Genomic DNA, 14938 nt, shown 5'->3' with positions numbered 1-14938 from the left:
ACAAATTCTTGCTACGGGTAAAGAAAATGTAACACCATTCATGAGTCAAATAAAGAACAGATTTATTATAAGTATAATGAATTATTCACAATTCATTGATCACTGGGTGGTGATCAATGTCATGTGTGTCAAGTCCTTATTTAGTGCAGATCGAATGCACGAAATCCGGGTCCAAGGTTTCCTGTCGACTAGCTCCAACCACCATCTAATCTCAATATATATTGCACGCAGTGTCGAGTCACCTAGACTGGTGGCCACATGGCAACATGATCGATAGCATTCCATCTGCACTAATAAGGACTTGACACAAATGACATTGATCACCACCCAGTGATCAATCAATTGTGATTACATCTCAGTCCTACAGGAGGTCGGTCGCGGCCCGGATAACTCAGTGGTAACGTCTCTGACTGTGATGCTGGGTGACACGGGATCGGATCCGCCAGGGTGCACCAGTTCCCTCAAGATTACAGGTACACCTTACTGACGACTGCCAAGTAGCAGGAAACCCAGGTCCAGGGTTTCCTGTCGACTACCTCCAACCACCATCTAATAATGAATTAGTGCTTAAACATTTCTGAAAAAATCGTTTGATTCAGTTCATTTACCTCAGTAAACGAAGTGTCGAAGTTAATGCGAAGCAATCCTTATCAGATAAATATGTTTTCCTATGCCACATTTTTACACCACAATAGATATTTATATGATGATATTTTCGGTACATGTGTCTATAATAATCACAGAAATTAGGCGCCCCCCCCCAACAAATGACCGAGATAAAAATGTGTTCGTCACTCTACACAGATGTGAAGTATAATCTAATATTAAATATGACCTGTCTACCTCTTCTTCATTTATGTTTGGCTAGTTTGTTGAAAGTGAACCACATATTAAGTGTGCATATATATATATATATATATATAAATTGTATGTTTGTTAATCCATCTTTGGTTATACTTTGTCTGCTTCTATTAGAGAAATGTCACATTATCAAAACATGTATTCATATGTGTGTCTGTAATTTTTGTAAATGTAAAATAATGATAATGATAAAGGTGTATATATAGATAGATATATATATTTCCATAGTTTCGTTGATGACCTTAGTTTTTATGAAACGGATACTAGTTCTCTTTCATCAAGAAGAAAATTAAAGACAAACACACACATACATCATAGTTCAATACACAACTATGATAATATCTCCTGTTTTATAAATGACAAAATATTATGAAGGCCATAAAGGATTCCACGAAAATGTCTTCTTGGAAAATGGATTTTTAATTAAGTACAAGTAATCAGTGGATCTTTACCACATATATATATATATATATATATATATATGTATATAATACATACATAAATATAAATATTTGTACATGACACATAAACTAACGAACTAAAAAGGGCACCGGTGTATTTTTATGGTATTTCCATTTGATTTTAAATGGATTAATAATGAATTAGTATAGTTTGACATTGAACAAAAACGAATGTCTACAAATTATTCACAATCTAATAATGACAATGACACTTGTCAACATGATTTATTACATGATAAACAACAGTTTGGAATATATAATAAACAAAATAAGAACAATATTAATGATTATCATTCGAAAATTTTATCAAATCCTATTATCTCTTCATTGGGTCACAATTTACAACGTATCCAGATAACGACTGCAACAACATTAAGTACAAGTGGTTGTACAATGGAATATGCTAGAATTAATACAACACATGATATTGTTCCTTCTGAAATACAACAGAGTAAGAATAAAAGTTTAAATGCTGCAATGGTTGCTCATCTTCATCAATTAGAAGTACGTAATCAAAGATTGGAAAAAGAGAAAATTAGTCTTGAACATCAATTGGCTCATATTCTTAAACGGTTGACAACAGATCAAACTATTAAAAAAAATGAACATTTAAATAATGAAAACAGAGGTGAAGAACAACAGCGAAATCAATCATTGTCATCTGTTAACCAGAATGAACAATCATTAGTTGAAGAGAAAGGTTATAATCATCGGTATGATGAAAAATTATTATTGAAACATGCACCAATCGCTTGTTGTGATGATTTGACAGATAGAAGTTTACTCGAATCATTAAGTGGATTTAGTTTAGGTGAATATTCAAGCTTATCCGATGCTTATGATGATATATGTTTAAATAAAAATCTTGTGAATGATGTAAATGATTCAGATCTATCAGAATTATTTTACACTGAACAAAAAACATTAACTCATGATAATAAGTGTAACGCAAATCAAATAATCACTGAACAATCAACACATAGAAAACACAGCGTGACGAATCAAAATGAAGCTGATAATCGACAATCATTTATGAAATTTGGGAAAGAAATAAAACAGTCTAAAGAATGTTCATCACTTTCACCTGAGGAATTAATGATTTACAGACCGGATGAACGAGTACATTATGATGATAACGATAACAATAGTGAAAGTTACTATAACACTAGCTCATCATCGATTAGTCCATCACCGAAATCTGGCATTCAACGAAGAACATTATCATCTCGTATGAAACGAGTTATCGTAACACGTAACGAAAGATTATCTAGTTCACTTTCTGTTGAATCGTATAACTCATCAAGTGATTCTATGATAATCAATAACAACAGAATACATGATAATGAACAAGTGATTAACTTAAATTACTATAATAACATGCATTATCAGTCTACATCCTTACCAGTTTCACCAGTTACCTCGAAAAATTGGATGTCTAAAAGCGATTTCTTAAAATCGATGAAGGATTATACAACAGCATCAAAACTCTCTTCAAAAATCAATAGAATACTTGATTCAACCATTATTTCTACACTATATCCAGGTGGAATATGTAAAAGTATTCACCAACAAAATAATTCAAACAAGAGAGGATCTGATATTTCTGAAGCTTCTAATCCAACTACTTTTAATTCAAATACACCACAATCACAGAATAAAAACAGTATGATTTCTATAAACAAAAATAACCTGATTAATGGTCCACCAAAAATTCACATATCAAGAAAACACTTATATGAACCGAAAGAATGTATACGATTCAGTGATACAAGTAGTTCAATTAATCAAATTGAAAAAATTGATGATAATTTATTAAAATCATTATCTCATACTAAAAATATTGAAATAACTAGTTTAAATGATAATCAATCGATTAAATATAGTGTAATACCTTATCTAAAAAAATCAATACAACAAAATGTACAACCTACAAAACATAACATCTTTTCAAATATGGATCAATCAATATACAATGTTCCAATTAATAGTTTATCTTGTAAACAAATGACGATGATTGAGTCATCATCATTATCATCAGAAGATCAATTACCATATACACAATTAACTATAGGATCAATAAATGATTTTTTAAATACCAATTTAGAAACATCATTTTGTATTGATTTAAATTATTTATTAGCTGATGAAAAAAATCAATTAGCTTTAAAATATCTTTCAAAATGTATTAAATCTATTGAAGTATTCACATGTATTTCAGGAGTTGCATATTTATTACAAAATATTAAATTAAATTTAATTCATTTAATGCCTATACTAATAAAACAAACCAATGAATGTATTACAATCAATTATGATCAATCAAGTGAAACGAATTCTGAGCCAAGTATACATCAAACTATTGATTTGAATCAATGTTTAACGATCAATTTAAACAAACCAATTGATTCATTATCAATAAAATCAATAAAACAATTTGAAAATTTATCAAATGATTTATATAATTTAAAATCCAATACATTTGAATCATATCAAACAAATTTATTAAAACAATCAAATTTATTTGATAATTTATCAATTTTAAATGATGAAAATAAATTATCAATTTGTGAAAATTATTCTGGTGTTTTATTAAAATTAAATAATCATTTGAAAATATGGCATCATTATTGGTGTATACTTACATCGAAAGGTTTATTTCTTCATCAATGTCAACCAATTATCACATTGAATCAATCTACAACAATCAATCAACCGAAAAAAGTTATTCTTTACACTGATATTCATAATGTACGTCGTCCAACGAATATGTCAACATCAATAAATCAATTGATGTGTTCAAGTTTACTTAAGAATGATTCATTATTATTATTATCATCTGAATCAGCAACAACAGCGACAGCATCGACTACACGTAATAATATAGAAACACGTCCAAATGTTAGTGCACCAGTTTCACGTAAATTTACACATATTGGAAGTATGCCCAAAATTCGTGTAGAAAAATATTTTGAATTGATATTACATAATAAGAAAGTGTATCGACTACGCGGTGTAACTAGCCAAGAAACAACGAAGTGGTTAAGTTTGATAAAAAATATGCTTCGAATCAATGAAGCTGAACAGATACTGAATAAATATAAATCACAAATTATTAAAGAGGGTTGGTTGAAACGTGTGAGAAAAGGTCAGATTGCATGGTTTTGGTGTCGTCTAGCCGGTTTCTATTTGATTTATTCATTAAGTCCACAGAGTACAGTCCCAGTTGGTTGCAAAAATTTGAAAAATTCATACATACATTTAATTAGCAATCAAACATCTAGCCTAGAAAGCGGTGTAACACAAAGAACAAATAAACCATGCAATATATCCACAGATTTTCATGATTCTGGCCAATTACTTACATCTAGTTCAGATTCAGATTCCCTTTTGATTAGTTTAAATTGTTCAAAATTAAATCAAGAACGACAACAAACAATTAAAATATGGACACCAGAACATGAACCTATTTATTTATTATGTCCTACAGTTGAAGAATGTGAACAGTGGAGAGATAGTTTAATTCGGGCGACATTACACTCTCCCACAATTATTGATTCTAGTGACATACAAAAGTCACCGTTATCATCATCAACATCACCATCCATTAAATTATTTGAAAATATTCGAGAAATGTGGAAACAACTAGTAAATTCATCACATATAAATAATTTATATCATTCTATTGTTTCAATTAAAGAGCCTATTTCAAAAACCATATCAATTGAATACACCGAGATTAGTTTACGATTATTTAATCATTTACTATTTCTTTGTCATCCACAAATTGATTTAATTGACAATTCAAATTTACATTCTATAGAAATACCATTAAACTGTTTAATCAATAGTTCACAATGGTTAACATTAAAATATTTAATTATGAAACAAATAGTATACTTTTGTTTAAAATATCCCATATTAAAAGATGAACTTTATTTACAATTAATTAAACAAGTAATTTTTGCTGGTATACATACAAAACAAATACCAAAAGATGCTTATATAATTTTATTTAAAAATAAAATTATAAAACGTACTTTTGCAATACTTACATGTACTAAAAGTCAAGAATTAACAGATGAATCAAATCTTATCACTAGTCATTTGAAATATTGTAATAATTTTAAACAGAATGAAGGGAGTACTTTTCATCTTCAAATTGGGAATCGGTATAAACAATCATTACCTGAAGTTATATCTCAATTAACATCATCACCGATAGCTAAGTTGATTATACCATTAACGAATTTGAATCATAATCGGAAACCAGAACATTGGTGGCCTTCTATAGCAATCTGGGAATGTCTATGTTTATTTTTAACATTTATGTTACCATCCGATCCAGTTGTAGAATGTCTTCAACAAGTTTTCAAATTATATATGGATCCAATACGTTTAATTTCATCAACAGGATTATCCAATGAAATTGATCCATATGAGAAAGGGAAATCAGAAGGTGTACAATTGAAAACTAGATATTTCACAGAAATTGCTGGCTATGCAGCATTTTGTCATGATACATTAAACCGAACTAAACTATATGGTGGTCGCGATCAATATCCATCAGTTTTAGAAGTGTTCACTATATCCATACGTAATCCTTACATACATGTATATCCTTTCTCATTACCAATTTACTTACCATTTGGATCCAATTATGAAGTGGTCAACTTTCATGGTAGTTCTACAATACAAGATTTACAAATGCAAATTATTGAAAAACTTGGATTTCATGAAGTCAGTTGTAAACATACAATTCTATTTGGTATATATTTATGTTTAGGTGAATCAGTTATAGAATCAAAACACATTTATTTAAATCCACAATGGAAAATATGTGATATCATTTCTATACATGAACAATTTACATTAGAACATTTATTAACTAATAATAAATCAAAACAAAAACAAGAACAACAACAACCACAACAACAAATCAATTCAATTAGAATTGATCAAATTACAATTAAACTTTTATTTAAAGTACAAACATTTACATGGAAAATTCTACGTCATTTAATATTGAATAAATCAAATATATTTTTATTAAATTTTATAGTACATCAATTACATGCAAATATTTTAGCAAATAATTATCAAATACCAATACGTGGTATTGATTTTATTGATTTAATTGTTTATTTATGTCGTGCGGATTATTATGATTATTCTGAATTACAAAAACGTCATGAACAAATAACATTTACTGAATTATTAAAAAGTTATTTTCCTATTCATTGGTTATCCTGTAATGATAATAATAATAATAATGATCCAACTGATTCACAATCATTTATACAGATCAAATTAATCATATTAGATCGTTGGACAAAATTAACTAAATGTTCATTCAATACAAAATCTCATTTCAATAAATGTAATATCAATATGAATAATAAAAATGATGATAATAATCATAAACCGGATCATGAAAATCAAATAGATTTAGCTACATTTTATGCATGTTTTAATTATTTAAAACATTTAAAACGTTTATATCCTTATCGATTTTCATGTTCAGCCTATATTGCTCGTGTGAATAATTTAATATCAATACATGATAATCAATTAATATGGATTGTACCACAAGAAGATAAAATTAATTTATTAACATGTGGTACATTTCAATTAACAAATTTAGAAATATTAAATCAAATAAATCTATTAGGATCAAATCAAATTTATTGTTTAAAATCAATATTATATAAAAATATTATAGCATATGGTAGTCAAAAGAATGGAATATTTTTTCTTGTTTATATGGAATATACAAATCCATCGGAACAATATGGAACAACATCTAAACATATGATCAATTATGATGTTTTATCAAAACAATATATAGATCAAATCAAAGATACTAATTATTATCCATTCACTTCATTATCATTATCATCATCATCAAATTTTGTAAATAGTAACCAAAGAAATATAACTCAACATCAACCATATTATTATAATAAAAATAATAAAGAATGGAAATTATTAAATACACATCAAAGTATAACAGTGAAAAAGTTAAGATTTTTTCTAACTGATTTACATGCTGTAATGGATTTAACGAATGTACTTACATTTTTAATAAATATTCAACAGAAATCTGAGATCACTTGAAAAAAAGATCATATACATGAGAAAAAAAAGGGTTATTGTATGTAAGAATAAATTGACGATTGAAATTTTAAAATAAATTGGTTACTATGGAGATAAAATAATTTTATCAATACAAATCATTAAAAGATTAAATCAAATCTCTTATAGGTGTATATTATTATTATTACAGACGATTAAATAAAAAGTAAATTATCAATGTTTGTATGGTGTGATTTGTATAAAAATTTATTTTTTTTTTAGTCATTTTATTACCATTTTTATAAAGAAATCACCATTGCTTATTATATATATATATATATATTCGTACATATCTTTTAGAAATACATTTGTGTACATATATATTAACCAAACTGTTTATTCATTCCATTTATAAATTCTTTTATTTGTAAAAGATTAACACTTCTAGTTTCTGTACATACAATTAAACTTTTTTTTTATTGACTCCTTCTCTTTGATCAATCTCCTTTCTTCTATTTTCACTATCATACACGCACAAATCCACATACGTATATACATTTTATCAAGTTTTCTGTTTCCCTAATGATGTTTTTTTATTTTTATTTTTCAAATTGTTGCAATCTTACTTTTTATTTATAGTCATTATTGCTTAGATGATCAATTGTTGTTTATTTATATTAAAAGGAAACATTAAGGAACATTACAAGTTTTAATGTTTATATTTAGTTTTTATTTAATAACAATTTAATAGAATATAATTTAAAAAAACATATTTTTTAGAACGAAAAAATAAACACATTTCTAATGATGAATGATTTCATTCCTTACAAAATAGAAATAATCATATTTTTGTAAAAAGGAATCAATTAAATAACAAATTACTCTTTATTGATTAATTAATTAATGAAAGTCTCATTTTGTTTTGTCTTGTTTGTACAAACAACTTTTCTAGAACAATGTAAATAACTCACTAAATAAATAAGTATTTTATTTATTGACTTATGAATTTCATTTATTTAAAAAGAAAAATTTAGTGTCAACTAATTTCATCACACAATTAAAAAAAAACAAAAGTACTAGTTTAATGAATTTTATGGTTGATTGTAAATTGTATCTAAAGTACTTAGTTACTTAATTACGCCTGTTACTCCCAATGTAGTACAGGATGCTGACCAGCATTCTCCAACCCACTCTGTCATGAGCCTTCATTTCGAGTTCTGTCCAATTTTTGTTCATTTTTCTCATGTCTGTCTCCTTTTCTTGACGTAATGTATTCTGTGGTCTTCCTCTTTCCCTTTGGCCTTGAGGATTCCATGTGAGGGCTTGCCTTGTGACACAGTTGGGTGCTTTCCTTAACATGTGTCCTATTCATTTCCAGCGCTTCTTCCTCCATTGGAATCTGGTTTGTTTTCTCCCTCAATAGGTTGGTGCTGATAGTGTCTGGCCAACGGATCCGAAGTACTTTTAGTAGACAACTGTTAATAAATACTTGTATCTTCTAGATGATGGCTTTCGTAGTTCTCCAGGTTTCCACCCTGTATAGTAGAACTGTTTTGACATGTGTATTGTATTGTATCTAAATTAATAAGAAATAATTGAAAAAAGTATCGATATTAAATAAGAATTGATAAACGGTTGATTATATATATAATTAAACAAAGATTTTTGAGAACAAAGACAAACGGTCATGTGACTAACTAGTTAGAAAGATATTTAGTATCTATCTGATTACATTCAGATGGGATAAATGATAGACAAAAAAGGTAGGACTTAACCAAGTGTTATGATTGTATAATTTACAATATTTAGTTTTTAGTGGGGCCCTTTATTTTGTCGCCGTTTAGATCGGACGATGTTGTCGACGCGCTCTCCACTTTGGCGGCCCGAGTTCTGACTTCAAGTATATCATATGAATGATTGTTATTGAAATCTATATATGTCACCTATCCTCGTATATAATCATCGACCTAAATAGCGTTAGTCAGTAACAGAATTAAATAAGTCAAATACGAGAATGGTCTTTTGAATACATATATTTTGCATATAAAGCGAATGGAATAAAGAGAAGCAAAACGACGCTCAATAGAGATGGAGGGTAAGCCAACTCCACTTAGTCAAGCGTTAATTAATATTTATAGTCACACAAAAATCAGTTACAGACATGTGATGAATAGGATAAGAAATGTACACACACATATGCGCTCATATAAAAACAGTTAAGATTGATAAGCGAATAATCAACAAAGTAAAACTATGACTCAAGCAGAATGAATAGATTGGCCTGTCCGAAAGCTAGAATAAGGTATATGGACTTAACATTATAACCGACACTATAAGTTGTTTCTTTTTCGTATACAGACAGAAAAATAGATTAGTAGATAAGTAAAGTATGTAGTGAAATATCTTCAGGATATATATCAATCGTTCTGATAACCATTACTAGTTAACTCTCATGAGCGTACAAATTTTAGAAGATAATAAAGTGTTGGCTGTGGTTGATTATCGTTTATCGTACAGCTCAAATAAAGTTGCAAATACACAAAGCGCATATGAACAAAATACAAGTACGAGTAGAATGAAATAATAGGATTTGAGAAGCTGATATATCACCGGAAAATGGTCTATCATCGAGTTATTTAAGCAACTGACACAAGCTAGTAGGAGGGTTACTCATATAGGGTGTAACACGTAATCAAGCATTTATACTCGTACAGACATAGCGATAATAACTAAACAAAGTTATCTAAAAATTGCTAATGTTTGAATGACACTGTCTACCAAAGAAGTTAATTGAAGGGTTTAACAAAATTAAATGTAGACTGACTCAAGTGTAGACGATGAGTTATGGTCAATTGGTAGTAGATAAGTTACTAGTTGTAAATTCCATTTCAGGAAAATACAAAAATAATAATCCTCTCTGTTGGAGTGATCCAGAAAATTTCTTGCAAAAGACAAGCAAGGATCAGGAAACACTAAGAAGCGTTTCATCCAATCAGCGTTCACTTGAAGTCTTAGCCAAAAATATCAAGCAATTGAGACGTCACATGTAGAGGTTCTGATTAACTGATTGTTATACTGCGACTATGTTTAGTAGCATTCCAGAATCTTCGAGCAACCCAAGGACATTGAAAAATATTATATAAAAACCCTATATTTTCTATATTAAAATGAACCTTGGAGTAAAGTACATCCGCATACTTTGCATCTTCTCTCTCGTGTTCAGGTCACTGTATAGTTCTAATTTGGGGGTTACAGAATAGCTTAGAAAACGAATATAGCGTTCAATCCGCAAGACTTATCACTCTCAAGCATAAAATAAACACAAGGTAGTCTACAACTACCAATATGGCTCAGATCATTAGTCAATAACTTCCTGAACTAATACACTTTATGGTTTGGCCCCTCCTAGCTTTCCTCCAAATTATTCCTACGGATGCATTATTTTGCTAGCATGTCCTGTCTCTACAAGTATGTGCGACGCATTCCAATCACTGATAGACATTTCTACCGAGATAATTATTCTGAAGGCCCTAATTTATTACTTTTAATAATTATAAAAGAAAAATTACAAAGCCATGTGACTAACCGATTTTTTTTTAATGTTCGAGAACATTCTTTTTGAAGATGATTAGTGGGGATTAACTGGTAGCTCACATTCCGAACGTGAAGCAGATTCGAATACAAGAAGTTAAGGCCTCACAGTGATAAAGACAGCTTGGAATAACACTGACATCTAAACTATTTGTAATATATATATATATATATATATATATATATATATATATATATATATATATATATATATATATTCGTATCTCGGTTAGTCTTAACTCAAGACAAATAAAGCATTCATTTCATCTTGGTTTATTATGGTACATCAATGAAAATTGCTAGTGGTGAAATATTAATTTAAAATCTTATGAAATTCCCACAAAACCATTTAGATTTAAATAAACATTGAATTATTCAAATGGACAATTTTCACATTTATCTCCAAAATGGTGAGATTGTAGTCTATGGACGACTCTTGAGCGATGTTTAAACGACCCTGAAAATGCCCACTATTCACTAGGATCAAAAGAGGGTTGTAAATTAGTATGAGGAATTAGGATTAGAATTTGCGCTTGAATGTTAGGATTAACTAGGTTTTCTGCACGAACCAATCAGCTTTAATGATAAAATTCTATTTAGCCATGAGGATGAATGAATTTCGCGCTAAAATAAGTGCTCTCAAGTTATGTTTCACTATGCATTTCACTTTAAAACAGAATATTTTCGTCCTACTTGTTTTCATGGTTCAGTGTTTTTTAATAAAAAATATATTAGGACTACTAATGTCATATTTGATTCTTATCTATTTCTTGTATTGAATTAGTTTGAAGACGTTTTAGCCACAATCTATTATCAACAATAGAATCATTGAAAAACAAGTAAAGAGATGACTCACCATCACCTATTCACGAGCTTAAATTGCTGAGGACTGTTACCCTTCAGGATTCAAAGCTAAGACGTAACATCTAGACGAACAAACTGCAATCTAATAGTCTACTTCAATCAGTATAGTATGTTTTCACAGATTTTGAGGAATCTAATGCTTTCCGTGCACATGAAAATTAAAACACTCCACCATAAATCGCTTTTTCAACTTTATGGCGCACCTATTGTGTTCTATTCACTAGTCAGTACTCCTAAAACCTTGTAGCACATTGTCGGGTTCATAAATAAGTCTTATTAAACCATCATTACTCAGCTTCACCATTCTTATGTATTCATGAGTAATATGTTTACTGAAGAAAAACGTTTAGATAATGATATCTTCACATTTAATGGCATTGTATAGGTAATCAAATAAAATCGTTTGTCACTGGTGACAATGTAAGTTAAAACAAAAACATCGATAACTTATAAAGCCTATTTTTTCAAACATCTAACCTACTTTGAATAATGAGTAAACAAGTGAGCAATACAACATGATCGTAGTTGAGTGCGTTTGCTTTGTGATGGCCCTGAAAAATGGAAACAGAAAACTGAATTTAACATGTGAAATATAAACAAGAATAATTGGGTAAAGAGCATACCTACTTGTGATAATAGTGAAAAAAACAAAGAAAATAATTGTCAAGAAAATGAAAGTTCAGTATTCTTAAAATTAAAACAGAAAAGTAATACTGATCAAGGTCAAACGGGTCAAAAGTTTTGAGAGTTCATAGATTGTATTGGAAATTTATTTCTCAGAATGGGTTTTGTGGAGATTTTAGAAATTTTATTGGTTGAAATCATGAGTCGATTGAAGCTAAATCACCATGGAAAACCTGAGAAGTCGTTACCAGTGGAGTTCAACCAGGTCTGTTGTGAGATAGGAACTCACTGAAGACAATGGTGTACGGTGGCGCAACTTCGTGGATTGGTTGAAGTTATACATTAACATCGTTGGACGCCGACTCAGTGGCCTAGTTGGTTAAGCGCCTGGAGCGAGACTGATAGGTCCTGGGTTCGAATCTCGCGGAGAGCGGGATAGTGGATGCGCACTGCCGAGGAGTCCCATACTAGGACGAAACGGCCATCCAGTGCTTCCGGGTTTTCCATGGTGGTCTAGCTTCAATTGACTCGTGATTTCAACCAGTGAAATTTATTTCTACTTGAAAGGATCGTTAAAAGATGTATTTGATCATTTATTTGGCATTGTATTGTTTATATATTATCTTGAAATTTAAGCTTAAATGTAAATCTTTCTATAGTTTATTTAATTGACATACTCGTGAAAAATTTAACTCACTAGTGTTAAGACTGTGTAAATAAGTCAAAATGTAAAACTTTAGCTGCCATTTTTTTTAAATTTCAAAATATAGGGTTTTGAATATGAATTAATTTATCGATCCTTTTGTTATATTTTAATATGGTACTATTTGTAAGCTTTAATTGGACTCAACTATTGCAGTGGATTAACTGAGAACCTGTGACTCCGTTTTTTTTACTACAAGTACCCTAGTTATGTTCCTATTTGAATCTATTATTTGTTTCATATCGTGTATCTTATGTATCCAGTCATATGAGTTCAAAGTCAGAATATTACAAAATAGTACAGGGTACTTATTTAGCTCACTCTATCCTTCTAACTGGTAAATTTTGTAACAGCCAAATATATTGTGCGTATAATCGATCGTTAATGTTTAAAGAAATTGTGTGTGAACAGAGATAAAGTTTATGGGGATAATAACACATAAGGTTAGATGCATTGCGCAAAATACAACTAACTAGAAGTCATCGTTTGGTACTGAAGAGTGTATTGTCAAAACTGCTGACTATGTGCATTCATAAATATTGATAATATATTCATGGTAAACGTACTTCTGTTTTTTTTTATAAAGTGGATACACATTTAATAAAGCACGATTTTCTTCAAGACGCTTAAGCCTTTTTTATGTTATGTACAGTTATAGTTTGAATGATTGACATTTCTTGTCATTTTGAGTTTTTATCATCAAAACAACAACAGCAAATTACAAATAAAATAAACATTGAACTGAAACTGACCGTGGTTATCGCATTCAAAGCACAACTTCTATAAACATTTTTTAATCAATGTAAACATTTGTTCACTCTTTTTGACATACAATTGTTTATTAGTTAAAGTCATAATATTCAGGTAGAATAAAAACAAACACAATTCATTCATGAAATGTCAATCACAGATACACAGTGGTTAGTGTAGTCAAGGGAATTCCAATGATTTATACTTAATATATATTTCATATTTCTATGTTTGGGATTGTTTTGTTAGCTTATGAAAAACATAAATTGAAGTGTATCAAGGTAATACGAAAATTGTTTATATTTTGGTGATGCATATCTTCTAATGTGACTAATTGTTTAATACAGATGAAACTTTCCCCTAGAAACAAGTCAAGATAAGGTTTCGTGTTTACAAATTTTTTTAAAAATAAAGTTGCTATACTGGATCATACTTTCTTTGCCCATTAATATTTCAAGAGTGTATAACTCATAAACTATATATTTTCATTTGATAATAATATTAATCTTTGGTCATGGATTGTTGGCCACCAGTTTCATGGCGGTTAGAAAACTTTTACAAGTTTAACCATTCATTTTCCAATTCATGTTGTATGTAAAAAACATACTTGTATTCACAAAATATGAATGTACTTTTAAAAACAAAACACTATGTTAATCAGTAAAAGCTTGGAGTATAAAATTTCACTGACTATACATCAGTTCTCATTGCTCCATCGCTTTTACGATGCAACTTATATATACAAATGTCAATGTAAATCAAATTTCGGAAAAATTCAATGTTAGAAACATTTGTTAAAAAAATAATGTGTACTATTATACTTTTTATTCATAAGCATTATGAAAACCGACTGCACTATATTTCATGATGTTGGTGGTTGTTACCTATTTGATTTAATTCACAAGAAAACTTACTCGGTGAGTTGTCTGTTCACTACTAATAATGTACCAACACATAAATACATAAACTTGTCTATTTCTACTGATTTTGACAGTATAAATAGGATAAGCTA

The 14938-nt window shown here is 29.3% G+C and overlaps 1 protein-coding gene across 1 annotated transcript; it reads left to right on the top strand.

Moving 5' to 3' along the window:
• Positions 1-1493: 1493 nt before the first annotated feature.
• MYO22 (cytochrome c oxidase subunit 1) lies at positions 1494-7436 on the top strand (the record flags this gene model as incomplete). Its single annotated transcript, XM_012939665.1, has 1 exon — positions 1494-7436. The coding sequence occupies one exon, from the start codon at positions 1494-1496 to the stop codon at positions 7434-7436; it is 5943 nt and encodes a 1980-aa protein (XP_012795119.1).
• Between the last annotated feature and the right edge of the window lie 7502 nt (positions 7437-14938).

This window comes from Schistosoma haematobium, chromosome ZW (genome assembly GCF_000699445.3).
Source record: "Schistosoma haematobium chromosome ZW, whole genome shotgun sequence".
Lineage (NCBI taxonomy): Eukaryota > Metazoa > Platyhelminthes > Trematoda > Strigeidida > Schistosomatidae > Schistosoma > Schistosoma haematobium.
The sequence above is the reverse complement of the archived record's forward strand: the minus strand, read 5'-3'. Positions and strand labels throughout refer to the sequence as shown.